A 23,650-nucleotide genomic window follows, 5' to 3' on the forward strand; every position below is an offset into this window, starting at 1 on the left:
TGGGTCTGGGTGGGCACCTCTCACTTGGTACCCACCCCCCACCAAACCCTGGGGTGGCCTCAGCTTGCCAGCTCTCCAGCCTAACATCCTGGCCACAGGGGGCTTTTCCTGCCCCTTCATCCCCTTCAAATTACTACCAGCCTGAACTGCTGATGCCCATGCACCCCTGGCAGGCCCACGTGCGAGGTCACAGGCTCCCTGGTGCCGTCCTCGCTGACCACCAACCATGCGCTCGGCCCCCACTGGCAGAGGCCAGGGGCCATCACCATCTTCGGGGCTTGTCTTGCTCCAACTTACGCCCACTTCCTTGGCTTCTTCAATGGGGTAGCACCTTTCCCCTCCGGTGTGTTAAAGTTGCATAGAAAACTCCCCCTTCTCCCTGACTTCACCATACGGAACATCAGCTTTTACGCCACAGAGTGGCTAACGGACGGAGCAGCTCCACTCTCCATTCTACTTGCTAGATTCTGAGTCTGTGCAAGATTCCATGGCGTTCCGCCACTAACATATTATGAAAACTATTGGTTTAGAATCAAAAGCAGCCCTGTCTAGTAACATCAGCCGGAAACACAAGCATCTGCCTGATTCCTTCACCCTGAACCCGATGGGCTCTGGGATGTCCTGGTGAAAAGACCGAGCCTTGGGCCGAATGCTGGAGTGAATCAGCTGCTCGTGTCTGTTCATGCACAGGACTGTGAGGCCTGCTTTCAGGCTGGGCGTTTCCTGAGGTCGGGGAAGATGACCTCAGCAGCCCAGAGCAGCTGCTCACTTGGTGAGCACAGGAAGTGGGCTGGCTGGGCCCCACTCCCAGCTTGACCAGCTTGTCCACCACTCCTACACACTCACCTAAGCTCTCACCAGTCACTCAAATGTCTTTGCAAGTTTCAGTGTGAAACAAAGGGACTTTCCTGACCAGGTCACCAGGTGGCGGCGGGTGTGGACCCCTTGCTCACGTCCTGCTCTCCTGCCTTCCTCCTCTCTTCATATTCAACTTCCTACCTACACCTCTCCTCCTCCTCCTCACAAAAATGAGATATAGTCCCTACTTTGAAGGTCCCCGTGTCGTGTCAAATCCTCAGCACAGTGCCCTGTACTTGGGAAGTGCTCCATAAAAATCTATGTTGTTAAGTGTTCTCTGGTACATTGCAAACTGCATTTTTTTTATACTTTAAGATTTATCAAGATAATTCCGTGAAATATATCAGTTCAAAACTTCGTACACACACATGCATGAGCTGCTCATAATTCCATGCTGGCCGTTACTTCTATAAAACAACCCATTTATGAGGAGGTGGAACCAAGAAACCAGGGCCAGACAGGTCAGCCTGTCAGTACTGGGCCACCTGCTGCCGCGCTCACCGGATGTGACAGTGGAAGGAGGAGGGAGGCCGCTCGATCGATGGCATGGCACGCTGTACGGAGATGACGCCGGCACCGACACACAACACGGTGGACCACAAGGGAGGCGGCAGGGGCGGGACTGCGATGGTGGCAGGGAAGAGGGTGGGGGGATGAGGGCTCAATCTCACCTCAAAGGCAGGAGGGGTGTACAACTAAAGCTGTTGATACGGGAACTGAGAAAGGCCACTAGATCAGAAACCAAAGGAGCCAGATAGTAAAAAGCCCTGAGGAAGCAAACTGTAGCCGAGAGAAAAGAGAGAAGAACAGGGGCGGTGAGCCAGGAAACAGCAGCTGGCTTTGGGGCAGGAGGCAGGGAGCCAGGGAGCAGCTCTCTAGGGGGGAAGCCAGTGCTCCTGCGGCCAGCCCGGCAGGGCCCTGGAGGGACAGTCACTTCTAACCTGCCCTCCATGTGGGGCTTGCCTGGGAAAGCCCAAGGGGACTTTTCATCTATCTGGTTAGGATTTCTTGGGGAGAAACAAGAATGGTTACACCCACATTCTGAAGTTGTACTACCCTAACCTCATTAACAAAAAGCAAGTATGGCCCTGGCCCAGTGGGCAGCCACGTTGGCTGAGTGGACTCTGACAACTGTGGCCCTAGAGACGGACACACTGACTCATTTTCCCCAGACCTGTGCCGGGACAGTGCTCTTTGGAAAAAAGGAAGCTGGCCTTTGAGAAAGGGAAGAGCATCAGCTGCTGGCAACCCAAGGATGGCTGAACTACAAACATCCAGTTGTGAATTTTCAGTCAGTCATATAAGGCTTCCTGGGCCCTCCACGTTAACGGCCGTTTCTTTCTAGCTAATTTAAACAAAGCCAGGACAACTAGCTGAAGGAGGCCCCTGTTCCAAGCCTAGAGGTCGGCACAGCCTGGGGTTCCTTGCTCTCGAGAGCATCTTCCTTTAGGCATTCTTCCCCAGGGACTGGGGGACCGCGAGCCCTGAATTTCATCAAGTGAAGACTGGGATTACTGCTCACCCCACACGCATGGGACCCTCCAGTAACAAGCTCTCATTCCTACACTCAGCCTGGGTTCAGAGACTCTCCCTTACCTGCCAAGCCTCAAGCTGCTGCGAGAGGTTCAGTTTCTGCTGAATGGCATCCAGTAGCTGGCTGTTCAGAGACATCATGTCCATCTTGCACTTGGCGAGTTCCAGCTCCACAGCGTTCTTCCTGAAAACAGACAAGCCAGGGTGAGCACGGACACCTTGTGCCAGAGGCATCAGGTTCTTTGCCTGGGGCACCTGGAGTCCTCAGGATGAGGAAACAGCCTCTGACCCCAAACTCACAACAAACAGTAACTGTAACAGTAACTATGATGTTACTTGTGGAGGGTTGGAAAGTTTTGCAATATGCTTGCATATACATTTTCTCAGTTTTCATAACCAACCTGTAGGTGAAGGAATAATCTGTCATCCCATCTCAAACAAGAAGTGATTAAAAAAGAATGACACTTAAATCAGGACTAGAACCCAGAGATCAAAGGCCTCACAGCACTAAGGAACTAATTTTTCCCCCAAAAGGCCAGTCCCCTTGGAAGTTGGACTTAACCTCCTAGTGCTCTCCTTCTCACTAGCAATCCCCCCTTTAAGGGGTGTGTGCAAAGGCAGCCACACAGTGGTGATCATCACAGCTTAGCTAATCGTTGTAGCCAACAGTTAGGGTAAATTATATGATGGAATACAGTCACCAGTAACAACCACGACACTGTATATTTACTGACAGTGGGGCAATACTCCTGATGCATGCTGAGCGGAGAAAAAAAACAAGAAACAAGGTCACATATGATACACGCTTTGTAAAAGAAAACTTTCCTGTATTTGAAGGTCATACACAAAAATGTCTACTTGGTTATCTCTGGATGAGGATCACTGATGGGTAATTGCTCCCACACTTTTGCATTTTGTATTTTCACATTTTCATGTTTTACATATTATTTTGTGCACCTTTCCCAACATTCCTAAATCATGGTTGTTCAACGCAAAGGACAATTTTTGGGGAGCCAGGGAATGGGAATAAAAAATGCAAGAGACTAGCTGGGCAGCTTCTGCTAGGTGGCACTGGTTGCCCAGCTGCCAAAATGAGCATTATTTAGCCCTTATCTTCATCAACCGTTACCTTTTTTTTTTTTTTAAATAAATTTATTTGGCTGCGTTGGGTCTTTGTTGCTGTGTGTGGGCTTTCTCTAGTTGCGGCGAGTGGGGGCTCCTCTTCGTTGTGGAGCGCGAGCTTCGCATTGCAGTGGCTTCTCTTGTTGCAGAGCATCGGCTCTAGGTGAACGGGCTCAGTAGTTGTGGCTCATGGGCTCTAGAGCGCAGGCTCAGTAGTTGTGGCGCATGGGCTTAGTTGCTCCGCAATGTGGGATCTTCCCACACCAGCGCTCGAACCCGTGGCCCCTGCATTGGCAGGCGGATTCTTAACCACTGTGCCACCAGGGAAGTCCATCAACCGTTACCTTTCACATTCAAAAGGGCAAAACTAACAAAACTCCTCGTCGCACAGAACCAGCGACCAATGTGCATGGCCTTGAGAGGACCCACCGCAGAAGCTGCCCAGCTCACATCAAAGCTAAGCGCGGCCGGAAGCCAGAGCAGTTGGGTTAACCTGCTTGGGCCACCGCGCGACCAGCACTTCGTCTCTGGCCTCAAGTCCACCGAGCAATCGGTCACTTCCCCCGACACTCCAAGGTCCCCAGAACGGCTCCCCGCCCACTCTTCCTAGAGAAGCCGCTCCAGACCTCTCACACCAGGACCGCCCACCCGCACTGCAGCTGCAGGGACAGGAGCCGAGCCTGTCCAATCAGCTCCGGCATCTCAAATGCCGCACGCTGCTCCCGTCACGCCCGCTGCCATTGGCTGGCCGCAAACTGCGGAAATCCTTGCAAGGTGCGGGTTGTCATGGACGCCCGGCTGGCCAACCCCACAGTCCTGGAACATCAACGCAAACCCCTAGTGCCCCGCGGCAGGGCAGCCTCTTGAGCTTACAGGCGTCTCCCGGCAGGTGTCGCCACGAACAGCCTGAAGACCCCAGAATGTGCTGAGTAATGCTGCTGGCGGAGGGGCAGAGGTCCAGCAGCAGCTGCGGCCCGCCACGCACCGAGGGGTCCCCTTCCTTCCTGAAAGCCCCCCGAGCTGGGTCCACCTTGCAGACCTAGGTGTCACAGCCTTGGACTGCACCCTCCGGAACGTTTGCTCACCAGGGAATCTTGGTGCTTCTCGTTCATGGGAAACCCCAGACAAGGAAAGCAATGCTGCAGAACTCCCTGATCAATACATTAATGTTTTTGTAAAAAATATTTTTATTTCACCAGGTCCCAGTTACGTCATGCAGGCTCTTAGTTGCAGCATGCATGCAGGATCTAGTTCCCACGACCAGGGATCCAACCCGGGCCCCCTGCATTGGGAGCACGGAGTCTTACCCACTGGACCACCAGGGAAGTCCCTAAATCAGTTTTAAAAAGGAATATTTCAAAGGGCTAGAAGAATTCCTTATTTAAATGAAACCACTAGCAACTGACTCCTTTTTGTTTTTGTAAGGCAGACTGCTAGCCCTGGATTTTTTTCACTGAGGACCTTTCACCTGCAAGGAGATAAAATTGTTACTTAACTTAGCTGAAACTCACCTATTATATAGGATAAGGAACACCTTAAGGTTGTTGCTGTCCAGTGAAGAGAGGGAAGTTATTTTTCTTGGGGGGTTCTCACCCCTGTCTGCACATTAGAATAAGGGGGTGGGCGTAAGGGGACGCTTTTAAGAAGTTGCCCCAAACTCAGAGATTCAGACTGAATTGTTCTGGAGAGGGCTCTGGCAGGGGGAGACTTCCCCAGATGATGCTAAAGCACAGCCAGGATCAGAGATGATGTATATGAAAGAATCTTGTAAAATTCTTAATGGTCCTATACATATATGTGATTCCCCCACATTGAATGATTCCTTAGGTCTCTTGTCTGAATTTTTGTATACCCAGAATTTCACGTCTAAGGGACAGAAAAAGAACTATCCTGGAGTGATCTACCTCCCTAAGGGCCAGCCCTGTTTTACAGGGTCCAGGAAGGACAGGGGCTTCACTCCAGAATTCTCCCTACTCAGGGAGAAGAGTGTGCAAATCTGTTCAGTCAGACCCCAGGAGGTTAACTGGGCCTTCTTTGGCAGCAGGAAAGGACACGCATTTCAAGGTAGATTTGGTGATTTCCTCTGTCACCCAAGTGTCAGACCTAGGTGCTCTTATTTTAAGGGAGGGGACTGGACAACTGTTTTTTCTGCTCTCCTGCATCCTGGAACTTTCTCTGGCTGTATCTCCCACCTCCCATGCTGATGACAGAGTATGGTCAGAGCTTGATGGTCAGCTCTCCTCCGCCTGTCTAGCTGAGAGAAGGTGACCAACTAGACTCTACTTCTAACTTATTCTGCTTCTTATTCCCATTGGGCTTCGACAATTAGTACCCTAATTTTACCATTTTATTCCCTAATTGTTTGGCACAATCTCATCCTTTGTTATTCATAAAAGTACGGTCTCACTCCAAAGTATCACACTGCTATTCAAGTATTCAGTAACTAAATCCACCAGGAATGGCAAAGATAACACAGGTTTGTGAGCCTCACTAAGGATAATTCCAAAATGAACTGGAAATTGAAAGACAACCTGATACGAGATTCTGACCAGATAGACAAGGGGACCCAAAGGTAAAACTATGAAACGGAGATGATGGAAATGATTAAAGAGAACAGAAGGGAGGGGAGGGGACAATTGTATATGGAAGTGAAAAGTGGGAAGGTGTGAATTTTAAAGTCAGAAATTAAAATGTGTCATATTACTTTTTAAAAAGGCAAATAGTATCTATTTACAAATTGTTTTAAATAAATTCATTTTAGCTTCCTGACAAGCAGCCTTGAGGTAAGGGGAAAGGATGTGGAACAGGAGTCAGAGACTTGAGGTGGAGGCCAGTGATCAGCACTGGCTGTGATCCCGGGAAACTTCCTCATCTGTAAAACTGGGATTAAAAATTTTACTTCTTGCTGTGGCTGGGATGATGAAAGGATGAAGTGTTTTGTAAGTAGTAAAGTGATGCACAAATGTTGTTATTAATGTGTTGTAAAGCCCCCAAAGCAGGTGCATTTTTAGTACCTTTTACCTCCTCACACTCAGTGTATACGGCAGATTGAGTGTGTGATAAATAATTTTCAGGGGAATGGGGAATATGTAAATGTTCTTTGCTTATGTACCGCCACATATTTTGAATGTAAAAGAATGCATTTATGCACTTCTTCTCTGCCGGAGAAAGCCCAAAACATTATTTAAAAATGACCCAGGGACTTCCCTGGTGGCGCAGTGGTTAAGAATCCGCCTGCCAATGCAGGGGACATGGGTTCGAGCCCTGGTCTGGGAAGATCCCACATGCCGTGGAGCAACTAAGCCCGTGCGCTACAACTACTGAGTCTGCGCTCTAGAGCTCGAGAGCCACAACTACTGAGCCTGCGTGCCACAACTACTGAAGCCCACGCGCCTAGAGCCCGTGCTCTGCAATAAGAGAAGCCACTGCAATGAGAAGCCTGTGCACTGCAACAAAGAGCAGCCCCCGCTCACCGCAACTAGAGAAAGCCCACGTGCAGCAACGAAGACCCACCACAGCCAAAAATAAATAATTAAAAACAAAAAGAAACAGTGAAATTACAATGTTAAAAAAAAAAAATGACCCAGTTTACTACAAATATAAAGGACAGAGAAAAATGTTAAATGACACTCTGGGGATGCAATCGAACTTAGAATGCAGAAAAACTATGAGATAAAAGATCCAGTTTCTTCAATAAATGCAAATTGGAAAAAAAAAAGACGGAAGGGGAAGTGTTACAGACTTTTGGGACATAACGAGTAAACAGAGTATGTGGACTTTGGAGTCTGATACTTATCAATTATAAAAAGACATTTATGGGACTTCCCTGGTGGTCCAGTGGCTAAGACTCCACGTTCCCAATGCAGGGGGCCTGGATTCGATCCCTGGTCAGGGAACTAGATTCCACATGCTGCAACTAAAGATCCCACATGCCACAACTAAAGATCCCACATGCCGCAACTGAAGATCCTGCACATGGCAACGAAGATCACTAGTGCCACAACTAAGACCCGGCACAGCCAAATAAATATTTTTTAAAAAATACATTTATGGGACAACTGGGGAAATTTGAACCCTGGATACTAGATGATATTAAGAAATTGTTTTAAGCTTTTTTACGTGTGATAATTCTGGTGTGTGTTTTACAAAAAGAATCTTTTTCTGATATTTATGTGAAAGTGTTTATGGGTGAGATGACACAATGTCTTGTGATCTGCCTTAACGTAGTCCAGAGGGGAGGTGGAAGAAGTGGGTGGCTATAGATGAAACAACACTGGCCATATGCTGGTTAGTGTTGAAACTCAGAGGTATATAGGTCGGAATTCATCTTACGTTTTTCACTTCTGTGTATGCTTGAAGATGTCTATAATGATAAATAAAATATCATAAAATAACAAACAAAAACAACCAAAAAACCTAAAAATTAAAAAGTTGAGGTATATAATGATATTGGAAAGCTCTCTAAGATATAAGTGGAAACAAAAACACAAGACATGTGGAGCAACATCTCACTGATGTTTTTTTTTTTTTTTTTTTGCGGTACGTGGGCCTCTCACTTTTGTGGCCTCTCCCATCGCGGAGCACAGCCTCCGGACGCGCAGGCCCAGCGGCCATGGCTCACGGGCCCAGCCGCTCCGCGGCATGCGGGATCTTCCCGGACCAGGGTACGAACCTGCGTCCCCTGCATCGGCAGGCGGACTCTCAACCACTGCGCCACCAGGGAAGCCCATCACTGATGTTTTTAAAGAAATCTGCAAAAACTATATTGTACACCTGTATATGCATAGGGAAAAAAGCTGCAAAAAATGCATACCTGACTTTTACCAGTAGTGTCTGTGAAGAAGAATGGGATTAGGAGTGAGGGCGGGTAGCGGGGAAACTCTCACTTTCAGTTTTCTATTCTTCTGTATGATTTAACTTTTAAAATTGAGCACATACTCATGTTACTTTCAGTTAAACAAGTGGTGCCCACTCACTTTGCGATGGCCTCATCCCGGTCCCTGATGGCCTTCTGAAGCTGCTCCTTTGGTTCCTTGTCCTCAGATGTCATTCTGAGTCGGTCTCTCTCCTCCTTCAACGCAGTCATCTCCACACTCAGCAGTGTCACCTAATGAGAGACGAAGGGGATAAACATGATGATACCACTGCTGCCGGCCTGGGGTGTTTCCCTCCAAGAGGGAGGAAAGAACAAGGCCCAGGCAGGCTCAGGGCCTATGTGCAGGGCAGGCTGGTGACTTCCTGCTGCCCCCTGCTCCAGGAGAGAGGAGGCCTCATGCTAGGCTGGAGCTCAGTGGCCAGGGAAGAGCTCAGCCCTGGACTGCAGCCCTGGGGCCAGATCCCTGTTGTACAGAGCACAGCACCTCCTTCATTTCAAGGCACTCTCAGGGACCTAATGAGTGAAGGCCACACACGCATCAGGGCACTGAAACACATTTTTGGGGGTAGGGACTCAAGTTTTGTTTCTAGCCATCTTCCACTCAACATGGAACACTGCCCTGTGTTTCACAGGCCCCTGGCTGGTCCCAAAGCCTGGAACCTGGCTCCCATTTCTGTGACAGCACTTGACGCAGCCTGGCTCTTTCACCTTCTTCCTTCAGCTCCCCAGGTCAAAGCTACATGGAATTTAGACAGAAAAATGATGTCATCACCTTTCACTTCAAGCCTGTTACCTTTTCTGTCGTCCATGCCTCAGTGAATGGCACTAGAGCCCATTCACTGGCAGTCAACCTTTGGTGGTGAGATGTCCCTCCTAGGGGCTCCCTCAGTGACCACAGCTTAACCCACCCACTGTACAGAGTAACCCCTTGAATACCTTGAGCTCTGCCATGCGAGAAGTGTGCCCTATCTATCTGTGTGTCTCAGAGCCTGAGTGCATACAATGCTTAATCCCAAATGCTTGTGCAGTAGACAGTTGTCATTTTTGGGCTAGTCAGCATCCAAAATCCCTTCCTATCTGGGGCATTCCTGGCTACATGGACCTTGGTAGGAGGCAGAGCATGCCCTCCCACTAAGGAAGCCAAAAGAAGAGACATCCTTTCCTAGGCGCCTTGGTCCCCCAGCTGGGGCTGCAGCTCTTGAGGGTACAGCAAAGCCATCGGCCACTGGGAAGTTAGTACATGGACAACAAATGGATTTGTTGCCCCACTCCCCATGGCTTCCTGTTTTGGAGCTCAGTTCTCCAGCCTTCCTGTTGATTCTGTAAGATTTCAGATTTAATTCCAATATATTCTCTTTCTGCTTAAGTCAAGCAGAGCGAGTTTCAGTTGTCTGCAACCAGAAACCCTGCCTGGTAGAGCTTTCAATAAATATTTGTTGAATGAATGGAAGGCGGGGAGCCCTTCGTCTCAGTTGATAGGATCAGACTAGAGTCAGGATGCCTGACCATGCCCTCTTATTAAATATTACACACACTTTTACATCTTTCCAAGGGGAGATCCATCCATACAGGTCTTTCCCTCCCACAAGGGGACAGACATCACCTTCTGTACACTCCTCTGCTCTTCAAGGCCCAGGTCTAATCATCTTTAGACAATGAAGCTGAGCAAAGGCCCCAGGACTAAGGCCGAAGAGCAAGTTTCCCTGGAGGTACTTTGGACCCCCCCAAGCTGAGGCAACACAGTTGCCAGCTCCTGGGGTAGCAGCCACTGAGGAGCAAATCAGAGGACACCCAGTAATGAAGAGGTATACAGGACAATTTGTTGTCGCTATGGGCAATGGATTTTGTACTCTCAGGTGCGTGGTAGGGAATGTACCTGGTGCTCTGTGCTTTCATGGCAGGGACAGCTCCAGTGAGCTGGGTGAGAAGCCTTAGGGAAGAACAGGCTGGGCAACTGCACAGGCCAGGGCATGCAGGTGCAATGAGCCTTGAGGCAGATGAGGCAACAGGTGAGAAGCCCAGCCTCACCCTATTCTTAGCAGGTTCCGCAGCCTGGTAGGCCAGAACTCAAGACCCAGAAAGCACCTGGCAGAAACAGCCAGCCCTCCTCAGACCAAATGAGCCCTGATGTGGCCTCAGGCCAGCTGTGGGACAGCCAGGTGTTCTGCCAGCTGAGTGAGTGACAGACAGAACTACATGCTAGGCAGGAAATGCCAACATTTAATGTGCTCCAGACAAAACTCCACAAGAACTTTTTGCTTTGGCCTGGAAAACCTGATCAAGGTAGAGACTGCCAGCTTAGGAGTGACAAAGGACTTATCCTCTCTGAGCTGCACATAAGTTCCATAAAAAGCAGGAATAAAAAGAACTATTCTGGGCTTCCCTGGTGGCGCAGTGGTTGAGTCCGCCTGCCGATGCAGGGGACACGGGTTCGTGCCCCGGTCCGGGAAGATCCCACATGCCACAGAGAGGCTAGGCCCGTGAGCCATGGCCGCTGAGCCTGCGCATCCGGAGCCTGTGCTCCGCAATGGGAGAGGCCACAACAAGTGAGAGGCCCGCGTACTGCAAAAAAAAAAAAAAAAGAACTATTCCCCACCATCAAGTTGTTGTGAGGATCAAACAAAATAAATAACATCAAGGGCCCCGCTCAGGGTGTAAGTGCCTCCCCCTCCTCCCCCCATATAGACCTTCCTGCTGTCATGAGGACCCACTGGGTTTATCTGCTGACTTACGTTACAGCCACCCCTAAATCCACTTTTCCCCATTAAGGTGGGTGTCCTCGAGATTGAATAGCATCAAAGGAAACATCCTGAAGTCATATATCCAGGGCTGACAATCATTTGCATGCCTGCTCTAAGAAAGGTGCTGCACTAGACGCTTTAGGAGAAGACAAAAGTACGTCAGACCTTGAGCTTGTTCTTGCGGGGGGTCTAAGGCTGGACTGGGAGGATGAGATGGGAGTGAGCGTAACCATGACAAGGCAGGGCCGGGGGGCTCCCTGAGGAAGGGAAGCAAGAGAGTTTTGAGGAGGAAGTGAAACCTGATCAGGAACTTGAAGGATAGGGCTGGGCTGTATGTGCAGGTGATGGGGGAGAGTCTTCCAGGCAGAGAGAGCGGAAGAAAAGACCCAGATGTGGGAACACAAGGGCAGCCTGTGCCACGCCCATCTGTAGCCTACATTCAATTCTGCTAAAGCTAAGGAGGTGAGATGGAAACAACAGGAATGGAGGCTGGATGGCTGGATGCAGCCAGACCGTGGTGCCAAGAGGGCTGGAGGCTTCCCATTACTCGATGATGGGAAGTCAATCTAGAACGTGCAAGCGGTGTCCCATGTTCAAGTTGTGCTTCAGAAAGATGGATCCATATCATATGGAAGGGTGACTGGGCTGGGGGAAGGCAATCAGCTGGGAAGTGAGGACCAAAGGCAGGGTGTGAAAGAACGAAGGTCTGAAATGGGACAGTGGCTAGGAGGATGGAGGAGAGAGAACCTGCTGAGATTTTAGAGGAGGGGTCACCGAGATCTCATTAGTAAGGGCCTCAACTGCTCCCAGCACACACTCCCCAGAGTTTTCATGTCCCTGCAGTAACTGGCATGTGCTTCAGTCAAGCATAAAGGAGCCAAATGACCGGGTTGGGGACTGTGTTTCTTACTGTGCCTCCCCCGACCTGGCTTATTGGCCTGGGAATTGGCGAGGAGCCAAGAATAACTACTTTTCATATTGCTCTGCAGGTCCTCCCTGGCTCCCGGCAGCAGCTCCAGACCCCATGGGCAGCGCTCACTGGAGAGCTGCAGGGATGGGGGAGAAAAGGCTGAATGCGTGGGCAGGGAGCTCTCCACGGCCATCACGAGGGCAGGAGGCAAGTCTTCAGGTCTGGCTATGGGTTTCTGCCTCAAACAAGTAATTATCAATTAAATTAAACCTGGGCTCTCTTTTATTTTAAAATTTGGGTAGGCCTCTGAGGGGGTGGGGTACTGCAGGCACTTCACCTTCCAGGCCCCATACCTTTTACCTCTGGCCTAGCTTCCAGGAGAGAAAAGAAAGCAGTGGGAGTGGAGGCTGGATCATGGGCGAGGTCAGACCATGGTCTAGGATCCATTTGCTGGAACCTCGGTCACACGCCACCTTGTCTGGGCCCTGCTCCCCAAAGGGTACAAAATTGGCCTGACTCCCCTCATGATAGTGAGAGGCCCTAGAGTGCAGAGGCCTTGTCACATCCACCCAGCGCCTCTCGAGGTCTCGGGCAGCACAGGCTTGCGCTGAGCTAACTGCACTAGGCACCTCTGCCCGCCATGATGGCTGCCATTTCCACTGTCCTGGTAATTCAACCCGCATCCCATTCACTGCCCTGGGAGGTCAATGTTACTCCCAAGGGACGGCTTGGCTAAGAGGTTTGCAGCTTTGACTAAGGAAGAGATGACCCCTGGCAGAGGCCCAATTCTATATCCTATTTGGGACCAAGCGTAACCATCTGCTTGATGAGGTTTTTTGAAAGGGAATCCACAGGAATTGACCTAAACCAGTTATCAGTTGAACTTTTAAGGAAAATTCCCTGGTAGAGATGGTCTCCTAAATAGTTCCATAGCAGACTCTCAGCAACCTCCACCTTGCTAATGTTTCTGAACCCAATAATGCCCTCTCGGGTTTCCAGTTTTCTAATTCAGAGAAGCAACAAAGCGACTTTTATTAATCCAAAGAACTCTTATATCTGCTTTCTCTTGCATTTTATTCTTCGAGTTTGGAAGGTGTGACACTCCCCCACCCTGCCCCAGCCAAACGAACGACCACCTGAGGGTCTTAGGTTTTAGGCACAAGAATGTCTTTGGCTTCCCAACCCTACTTCCCAGGGGTTGGCCAGGAACAAAATACAGCTTTCAGGAGCATCTTCCTGTCCTCCTTATCTGGTCATTCACAAGAAGAAGAGAGCAGTAATGGCTGGGGGTACAATATCTTCCAAGAGAATAATACTAGAAAGTCTAATGGGTACAACCAAAAAAAGGCAGGAGTTTATTTCTGTAAGTTCCTTTAAATTTAAGAAATACTGACTGAAGTGAAAGCCAGGCTTAAATTCCATCTCTCAGCAATCTCTTCCTGTAGCAGGAAGGGATGACTAGCTTTGGACAAGGAAAGAAGGGGGTAGGGTTTAAAATGGTACCTGTCTGGTGTCCCCCACAAGTGGGACAGAACCTCCACACGTGACCCCAGTCAAAGGGAAGAGCGTTTATTTATCTCCTAGGATAGATTTTAGAAGCTCCTTTTTGGGTGGGGCTGCTCCTAAGCCCTTTAAAACTTTTCAGATCAGAATATAGATGTCCTTCTCCAGTGTTCTTAAGAGATGAGATCATGATCAAACAGGAGAGGAACACTGAGAGCAGCAGTAAGTGCCTCTAAAGCTGAAAAACAGGCTGGCAGAGGTGACGGCACTTACAAAGGGAGAACAGGCCTGCAAAGATCAATTGTTCCTCGGTTTGCAAACTTCCCTGCTCAGAAGCTGCTGGAAAACCATCAATAAGCGTCCTGGGAGCTATGGCACTTTAAACTGTCAGAATCCACCCAATTATTTGGGCTCTGCAGAGGGCAGTGTGTCGCTGGAGGAAATGGAGGGTCAAGCTATTCTTATCCCTGACAATTTCACTTTGGCCTAAACCAGAGGACTGTCTTCTTCGTGGCCACGCAGCATGTGGGATCTTAGTTCCCTGACCAGGGATCAAACCCGGGCCCCCTGCAATTGGAGTGCGGAGTCTTAACCACTGGACCACCAGGGAAGTCCCAGGCTTCTTTTCTTGAAGACACCCAGTTCACCTCAACTTTAGGTCACCGCCCCTGAGATCTGTCAGAGGAGAGCTGCTTCTCAAAGAGACGTGGGAGAGGGAAACTCACAGGGGTCCTGAGGAAGCTGGGGACACGTGCACATCCTGTGCTGGGGTGAGGATGGGGGTGCTCACCTGACTGTGGAGCCGCTGCAGCTCTTCTAGGCTTTGCCTCAGTTTACCCCTCTCTCCCTCCATGAGTTCCCTTAGGGCTCTCGAATCCTCACTGGTCTGCCTTATCTGTTCTTCTAAGGAGTCATCATCAATTCTCCGGGAGCTCTGACAGCAAGAGAGAGAGAGCCGGCCAACCAGAGAGGTGGTGAGAGTGGAGGGGAGTGGAGAGATGGTTAGTGGGAGAGATGCAGAAGGGAGAGAGAAAGAGGAAAGGGGAGCAATGGAGAGGGGAGCAGAGAGATGGTTCGGTTTGGGGAAACACAAGATAGTGGGGGGATGAGGAGGAGAGGGGGAGAGAGGAGAAAAAGAGAGGCAGAGGAGGGAAGAAATAGAGGGTTAGAGAAGAGAGATTCTCTTGCTCAATTTCAACGTGCAAACAACAACTAGACATTTATTTTGTTTCAGGTTTCGGGGAAGGGAAATTGTGTGGAGCCAACAGCACACCTCACTCTGACAGCTCCCTTTCCCACACTGACCCGGCCTCCACACTACAGTACGTTCCACAAATCAACACAGCATGTTCAGGTAAGGACAACCACCCTTTCACCTTACTTCACCTCATATGGGTAGAGAGATGCAACCATTCTGTAGGAGGAGGAAACCTGAAGAAAAACAACAACCCGAGAGCTGGGGTGGTGAATGGAGAGTAAGTCTGGCAGAAATCTGACATGAAGCTGGAAGAAATGCCCGTGTGCCTAGGAAGCCTGTGGGAATGTTCCTCTCCTCCACAAGAGGAGCCACATCTGGAATTCTAAAAGGCCCTTGTTGTTGATCATCCCAACTTTCCGTGCTTACTTCTAGCCTTCGAGCAGAGAAGCTTCAGATCTTTTAACTTTGCCTGTTCACAGCTAACTCCACCACCAGGACCAAGGGACTACAGAAAAGTAACTTGCAGTTTTTACCAGGATGCAAATTTCTACAGTCAAGGCCTCCCAGGAAAGCCCTCACACTCGAGGTCCCCGTGGCCTGCACGTAACCGCATGGAGGGAGGCCTCCTCTGCATCCTGTGCCTGCAGGAAGGGACTCTAGAGTCTTCCATCCCCAGCATCGGGCCCTCTGCCTGCTCCCCAGTGTTCAGTGCTCTCAGACGAGGGCTCAGAAGAAATTCTTGCAGACGTTATAAGGTTCCAGTTCTAGGGTTAACCTCACCCTCTGCATTTGGTTTCAACCTCCCACCAGCCAGGTTCTGTGGAGCAAGGAGCTCTCAGCTTGGCCTCTTACCGTGGGCTCCATGCCATCCACAATGCTCTGTATCAGTCTCTTGAGCTCGCTGAGAGCAGTGCGCAAGCTGCCTGCTGGTACATCCTTGGCAGACGACGTTTCTGAAGACTCGTCCATTGAGGAGTCCGTGGAGACGGCCGAGTCAGCGCTGTCATTTCCTCGAAGGTGTGAGCAGAGATAGCGAACCTGGCAGTAGGCCTCCCAGAGCTGCAGTCTCAGCTGCCCCACAAAGAATTATTCCTGATTATGGATTCTAGAGAAGACTGCCACCAGCCATCTTCTTCTAGTGTATGAATCCAAGATACTAGTTATAGGGAAAGTTTTTTTTTTTTTTTTTAATCACCTGTCCCAATAAATACTGATACTTATTCTGGGCCCAGTACACCTATACAGAGTCCCAATTCTTATTTTCCCTGTCCTCAAGCCCCTCCCATTTGCACGTAAAGCACAACTTTATACAGTCTGTTACTTTGGTGGAAGTCAGCGCATGATTGGGGGAATGAGTGGTTATGAGTAGAATGAAAAGAAGCTAATTGGATGGATCACGAATGTTCTAAAACCCTGTCAATACAAGAGGTATGAGGCTGATATTAGTCAACAAGCATTTCCTAAGAGGCACTGCTTCGTGACAGCTCCAGCCAGCAGGCCTAGGGGCTTGCACAAGTGCAGACCACGGGCCCCTGCCAGGCTGAAACTAAACAGCAGGCACGGGGTGACAGGGATGGCCGACGGGCTCTCAAAGGCCAGGGTCTGCCCCAGGATCCCTGGGCAACCTCACGTGCCACAGCGGTGGCGATGCCAGCACCTGCTCTCTCTCCTGCTCCAGCTCCTCGGCCTCCATGCTCTGCTCTATTTCAGACAGGAGGGACGTGCTGGTGGCTGCAGAGCTCTGCAGACTCCTCTCCTCAGTGAGCTCCTCCACCTTCACCTGCAGCTGTCGGTAGGAGAGCCGTACCTCCTGGAGCTCCAGCTGGCTCTGATGCAGCTTTCAGAGAGACAGCAAACGGTGGTGAGGTGGGCTGAACCCAAACAGAAAAACTGACCCTGAACCCAGTCATGCTTTTAGATCCTGCTACCAGTTTACAGAAAAATACAGAGGAGGGAAGAACTGGCTAGACTATGTTAAGGGGATGCAGTCAGCAAAATCCAGATTTGGGAAATTCTATAGGACAAATAGCTCAGTTTCTTCAACAAATAAATTTCAAGAAAAAAAAAAGAAAGATAAAGGGGGAACCTATAGATTAAGAGACTTAAGAAACATATCAGCCAACTGCCACATGTGGGCATATTTTAATTTGTATCTTGATTCAAGTGAAAAATGTGAAAAACAATGACATTTATAAGACAATTGAAAATTTGAACACTGACTAGATATTTGATGATATTAAAGGAAATATTGCTGAAGTTTCTAGGTGTACTAGTCCTGTGGTTGTATTTTTTCATGTTCTTATTTAGAGGTATTCTTTATTTACAGATGAAATTATAAAAATTCTGGGATTTACTTCAAAATGAGAGGGGAGCAAATGGATGTAATGAAGATAGGGCAGGACTGGCCAGGAATGGACGGTTTGTAGAGCTGGACAATGGGTTACGTGGGATGTCACTGTCTTATTCTGTTTTTGAGTTCATCTGAAATTCTCCAGAATAAAATGTTCAACACGCAAACATACAGGCATACAAAGTAAGGCACCATTAGACTCTCACCAGAATGGCTAAAATAAATAATAGTAACAGAATAATAATATCAAGCTCTGATGAGGATGTAAAATAACTGGGACTCTCATTTCTGGTGGAAATGGAAGATGAACCACCACTGTGGAAAACTGTTCGGCAGTTTCTAATGAGTGAAATGCAGATCTGTCCTACTATTCTATGATCCAGCTGTTCTATCCTATGATCCAGCTGTTCCACTCTTAGGTGCAGACCCAGTAATAAATGACTGAAAATGCAGATGAAAGACAAACAGGATGTTCACAGCAGCATTATTCATAAAAGCCACAGATGGGAAACAATCTAAACACCAATGAAGATAGAATGGATATATTCACATGCTGGAATACTACACAGCAGTGAAAAAAAGAACATACTGCTACTCTATGCCACAACATGGATGAATTTCTTAGACATGATGTTCAGCAAAAACCAGACACAAAACAATATATAATGTATGATTCTATTTATAAAAAGTTCCAAAACTTCATTGAGATAAAAGAGATGAAAGTCAGAATAGAAGTTTGCTTTTGAGGAAGTGTTAGCGTATTGACTGGGAGGGGGCAGGAGGAAGACTTGTGGGTGCTGATAATGGGCTATGTCTTGATGTGGATGGTGTTCACAGAGGTATATATAAAACTTCAACGGGCTATCCACTTATGATCTGTATGCTTTACTATATGCATGTTGTACTTTAATGAAAAAATTAAGAGGAAAAGGGTTGTTTGGAAAGGAGCTAGGGGTGGGATCTGGAATAACATCTGGGCAGTAATACCAAGAGTTCCCAAACCCATGGGAAAAGCAGTCTCTCTCTACTTTGTGTCATACCTCATGGTTTACAGATAAGGCCCTAGGCCTGGGAGGGGCCTTACATAGCACTAGAAGCTCAGAGGAGGAGAGCGACACCAGTGGTAGAGAGGGGACAGCAACGCAGGCATCATGACCTTCGGGCCAGGGCTCCTTCCCTCTCCTTCGTTGCCACTACTTCACCCTTCTCTACATTCTCTGTGGCTCCTTCCCTGTGGAGTCCAAACAGGGCACTGCTACCTGGTGAGGTTGTTACTGCTGAATGTAAGGGGAGACCCTACTGTGGCTGCTAAATGCCACACTCTTACTAATATACTTCATCACTATACTTACTTTTAGCACAACAGACCCTAATTGCAGAATCAATCTGTTTGCTAACTGCTATGCACATGTCCATATACTACACGTGCACAGGAGCAATGTTTCCTACTCTTGTATTTGTGGACTGCCCACCCTCCTTTTAAAATATATTTTTGGGGGTGAGGATGGGAGAAGAACTTCTGGGGATTTAAATTTAATTATTTTATGCTTTTATAAAATAGCATTTCTGGGTCATCCCTGTTCATTAAAAAGAGTGAACACTGTATTGTCTTTTCCAGACTGTCATCCAGGTGGGCTTATGGCTCCTGCAGAGATGCAGAGACGAAGGGGCAGTGGGCAACTCAGAGCTCTGTGGTTCTCATGAATGGGGCAAGCTGCCTTGCAGAGCCCGCAGCCAATCATTTTGGTGCCCTGGGAGCCTCTCTTCTGCTGGTCCAGTATCAGAGAACATTTGCTAATGGCACCAGTGGTCTGGATGTGCCTTAACTAGGAAGAGTTTGGAGCCTGGCTGCTTGGAGAATGAAAAAGGAATTGGCAAGCCTGCTCTGCATGGTTCCAGTGGATCAGCAATACCTGCTGGTCCAGTGGGAATTCCTCCAGCCTTGGTTTTGAGGAAACTCAGAAAGAAGAAATTAGGCTTTGGTTTTTTTTTTTAAGATATGCCTAGGAAGCATTCGGCACAATTACAAACGGCATTTACTAAATTGACAAAATGCTTTGCAATTATTTTCTAGACAACTCCACATACATCTCAGCAGGAGAAGTTCAGCACAGACAAGTACAAGTTCTTAGTCACTGGACAACATTAGTTCAATTACTCATGCACACTCAAAGGTGCTTAATTAATTATAACAGCAAAAGAACAAAGACCAGGACAGGTCTGCCCTCTCTGGTCAATAATTGATCCAAACTCAGAAAAACCAAACCAAAGCAAGGAAGAGTCTATTAAACATAAGAACCCTCTAACATAAGAAATATCACCCTTTATAAAACAAAGATGAAACCAAATGTATTTATATGTATGAACAAGGAAGACACCAAATGTCTTGTGATTGGAGAGTATACTAAGTTCAATACTCATGCCCTTAAAGCTGGCAGAAGTGGGGGCACTCTCCCCATTTTACGTTGCAGGAACTGAGATGGTGTGATGTTAAGTGATTTCCCTAATGGTACACACCCAGAGTCAGGGCGAGGTCTAGACTCCAGTTCATTTGCTTCCTGGGTCCCTACAGTAAGCAGGGCCTGTATTCTCTGCTGATGAAAGCCACCCACTGATTGGGACAAGGCCCCTGCACACATTTATAAGATGCTCAGCTTGGTATGAAATAGGGCAGTTAAGTTGCCCTCAGAGGGACAAATCCTTTACTGGGTATTAAGAGTTCAGCAAAATGCCTGATTTTTAAATTTACTGGGTGCTCAATAAGTAATAATTTTTATCCCTGCTCAGCCTGAAAAAAAAAATCAGAGTTGGATTTGATCAGTGGTTTAAAAATCTGTGTTTGACAGTAGAACCCCAGTTACACAGTAAACCAGATTAAAGGGGGCTACTCTGCCTGTGGCAGCCCTGTTGCCCTGCCTGCTCAGCCTTCTTCTCATCCCTTGTCTGAGGAAAAGGATTAAAATCATGGGATTAGATACATTCCAAGGCCACTAGCTCTACATTTTACAAGTCTGATTTAGGACCATTCACCTACTCCCTGAGTGAGCTGAAATTTCTATTTCTGTATCAGTACAGGCCATTTCATCCATAGAACTAATTAGCAACACCTTAAGGAGATTTTTATATGAATAAAAGGAAAAAAATTACAAATAGTTCGGAAAGATGAGACTTCAGCCCATAAATGCAGATTTTCCAAATCAAGGTGGGAACTCCCTGACGTGATGTAGGCCCTGCACTAACTCTTACTCTTGAAGAAGCCCAATTGGAAGACAGCGAGTGTGCAGATGGTGAGGATGTGAACATGGTGTGACTGGGGACTCTGGCTGCTAGAGAACAGCCCACTGTGCCAGCCAGGCACCGCATGGTCCACACTGGTCCTGGCTCTTCCCCATCTCCAGGTCTCCCATTCTTGATATGAAATAAGGACTTTTCATTTGTGAATTCATGCTGAACTAGAAGTTTGTTTTAGGCAGGGCCATTTTCCCATTTTTCTGTACTTCTTTTCCTTCTCCTCTCCATACTCTACCTCAGCAACCCTCAGGAGAGTGCCTGATGGGGTAATAAATGCTGAAACACTGACTTCCAGAGGCAAGTGATACACTGGAAGCTATCATTGAGCACCAGGTAAAGCAGGTAGGAGGGTCCTCTTCTGGATTCTACCAAGGACTTACTGCACTTCTTAGGATAAAGGATTCATCTTTCTAAGCCTCAGTTTTAGAATATATGCAAAACCACTCTGTTCTCTGTAAAGCGGCATACAGATGTTCATGCTATTATCGTCGTCAACCTTAAAATATGAACAAACTCCGTTCCATTTTGAAAACTGCTGTGAGGCTTCAGCCAGCATCATTTTCTATTCAACATTTACTGAGGCCCCACTCATACAAAGTTCTGAGCTGAAGGTATAAAAGCATGGAGAGAGAAAAACTGTTAATTTGCCCTAAAAGAGGTTAATCACTCAGATGGCCATTTAACTGATGGTGTCAAGTGACCTTAGCCTAAGAGGTCTCCTTAGCCTAAGAGGTCTCCCCAACCGAGGGCTTTCCTCAACAGCCAACTGCTGAGCCCAGTGGGGCCTTCTGAGGCCTGGTCTTTGGGTGGGGACACACCTGGCACTTGAGTATACTTGGCTGACCACTTCCACACGAATGGCACCATTGCAATCTACTCCGCTCCCTGGCACACTCAGAGGACGCCCAAGGGGAAGCAGCGCATTCTTAGCCACTGGCCCCAGTGGTCCTAGGCTAGCACGGCAAAGCTTTCTCGGCAGCAGATGCTACACTCTATTTCTGGGGAGGCTGAGTGATTATCGTTTTGTTTAGGGGGTTGTTTCCTGTCAAGTGTGAGCTTTGGGATTCAGCTGAGGCCTGGTGGCAGTTCCCAAATAAGTACAAATATAGCCATGAAGCAATTTCCTTTAGGAAGAAAAGAGAGGCTAATTAGGCTCATAGAGGGGTCAGCCTGTGCCTTTGTTAACAACTGGCAGAATCAGGATATAAGTCTTGCTGTGTTCAGTGGGCAGCTTCTTGGTTTCTGTTCAGTGCCAGCCAACTGAATGCATCAGCCTGGGGAAGCAGCAGCAGAGAGCACTGTGAGCCAAGCACAGAGTCACAGGATCCCTCTGAAATCTCCGGCAGGTTTCACAAACCCCAGGAGGCAGAACAGCACTCCTGGTGTTCCAGTCATGTTAACAGCCCAGAAAGAACTCAGTGAAACTGCTCCTGGGGCCAGTGGCTCAGAACAAATTGGAAGGATGACCTGTGGTAGCAATGCGCTTGTTCTCGGCAGAGAAAGGCCAGCCCAGTTAGCAGAGCCTGAGGAGAACCATAATCGGGCCCAAGGAGAGACCTCTCAGCTTTACCCACTCCTGACCCCGGTAGTGGCACTGGCCTCCCAGCCTTTCCCTTTGGCTGGGCAGCTAAGCACTCCTTTGACCTGACCCTGGTCCTACATGACTGCTTCTCTGCCCCAGTACCTGGAGGTCTTTGTCATGGCCCTGCCTCTCCAGGATCAGCACCCGGTCCTGTAGCTCCTCCACAGTCCCTTGGAGCAGGTCATTCTCCTCTAAGGTGGCACTGAGACGGTGCTCCAGCTCCCGTTTCCGATCCGACAGCATCTTGATCTGAAAGGGTGGAGAGCCACAAGGGTGGTGTGGAGTTACACCCGGGCTGATGAGTAGGGAGGGAGGGACCAGCCCCGGAACATGAAGGCAGGTGTCTCTCCAAGTGCTCTGCGCAGGGCCCTGGTGCCTCTACCTCTGAAGGAACAGCTGTGAACTCTTAAGCTGAGGAGAAAACCCCTCCCCTTTGGAAACCTGTCTGGGAAGGGGTAGGAGTTGAACTTTGGGGAAGCTGGAATGTGGGGTGCCAGGCAGAGGCAAGGAAGGTTAGTGCTCTCTGGAAATTCCACAGATAAGACAGAGGAGGGCCCCACCTTGCTGCCTATAACTTTTTTTTGGCCCTGCCGCACGGCATGTGGGATCTTAGTTCCCTGATCAGGGATCAAACCCGTGCACCCTGCAGTGGAAGCACGGAGTCTTAACCACTGGACCACCAGGGAAGTCCCCTGCATACAACTTTACTTCAACCCCACAGTTTATGGGGCAGTGGAACCTAATCTGTGGGACCATTCTTCTTTCTCAAGTCCTGAGCACAAGAAAATGCCCAAGACAGTCTCTGGAGCTGCTGTATTCTCATATTCTATGTCTCTCCTTTGTCCTTCCCCCACTGCTGGCAGGTCTGGCTCTTGAGTCATGGTCCAGACCCCGGGTTAATGGGGGAGCCAGAAGGATACAGAAAACAGAGCAGTGCCTGCATCAGCCCGTGTCCTGGGAAGGAACATGACATACACACAAGTAAATAACTGATTTTACTTAAAGTATCTTTTGCTTGAGCAAGAAGTTTGTGAATAGAAGCAATTTTTCTCTTTTTATTAAACAGGTTGATATGTTTGTACACTGAGTATCTAGCTAGTCTCAAGAAAGATACAGACCTTCTTTTAGAAAGGTCTGTCTTGTCTCTTCCGTTTCAGTGAGAAAGCAGAGGAAAAGAGGAAAGAGATGCTGGGTAAGAAGCCGCCCAGCACTCCCCAAGGCCAGCGATGCTTCAGCCCAAGAACACTGCCCTGCTCAGGGGCTATGGGAAGCCTTCCCAAATCCCTTCAATTGCTAGTGGCCTTGGGAACTTTCGGAGTCCTGCAGGTCCCCCAGCTCCTCCCATTTATCAGTTTTCTGCTAGAATGATCTCTCAACCAGTTTCTTGTGAATATTCTCCTGTTGTGTTTAAGATGTTCTCCACACTCTCTAGTCTAGCATGACAACAATTCACTAAAAGGACCAACCTCAGACTGTTTCCAGGGGAGATTTGGAAATGAATGTCTAACTTGTCCCAAGTCCTCTGAAATCTTTACCTTCCCCCTGCTTTTTGGCTGTTCTCACTCTCTGAATTCTGTTCATAGGGCACAGATCTTCCCTGGCCACCCACCTATCAGATAGGATGCTGTCCTGGGGAAATGAAGTATGTGGTCTTTGTCCAGAGGGATCAGGTATCTGGCCAAACAA

The 23,650-nt window shown here is 48.5% G+C and overlaps 1 protein-coding gene and 1 non-coding gene across 8 annotated transcripts in view; both read right to left on the reverse strand.

Annotated features, from left to right (window-relative positions):
* The window catches only part of BICDL1 (BICD family like cargo adaptor 1), a 96,476-nt gene that overhangs the window by 1,920 nt on the left and 70,906 nt on the right, over positions 1-23,650 (reverse strand). For 2 of the 7 annotated variants that reach the window (XM_033408596.2, XM_049698622.1), the window contains exons 4-9: positions 22,067-22,213; positions 16,399-16,578; positions 15,594-15,812; positions 14,334-14,477; positions 8,490-8,620; positions 2,455-2,575 (exon numbers count right to left, since the gene is read on the reverse strand). In XM_033408596.2, coding sequence (XP_033264487.1) covers positions 2,455-2,575; positions 8,490-8,620; positions 14,334-14,477; positions 15,594-15,812; positions 16,399-16,578; positions 22,067-22,213 — 942 coding nt within the window. Of the gene's footprint in view, positions 1-1,529; positions 1,639-2,454; positions 2,576-8,489; positions 8,621-14,333; positions 14,478-15,593; positions 15,813-16,398; positions 16,579-22,066; positions 22,214-23,650 lie in introns of all 7 variants that reach the window. The other 5 variants (XM_004281433.4, XM_049698623.1, XR_007471922.1 and 2 more) reach the window with 4 other exon arrangements.
* Positions 14,081-14,153, reverse strand: TRNAW-CCA (transfer RNA tryptophan (anticodon CCA)). The gene has a single exon. It is a non-coding gene; the product is annotated as a tRNA-Trp (tRNA).

The sequence above is a fragment of the Orcinus orca genome, chromosome 15 (assembly GCF_937001465.1).
Source record: "Orcinus orca chromosome 15, mOrcOrc1.1, whole genome shotgun sequence".
Taxonomy (NCBI): Eukaryota; Metazoa; Chordata; class Mammalia; order Artiodactyla; family Delphinidae; genus Orcinus; species Orcinus orca.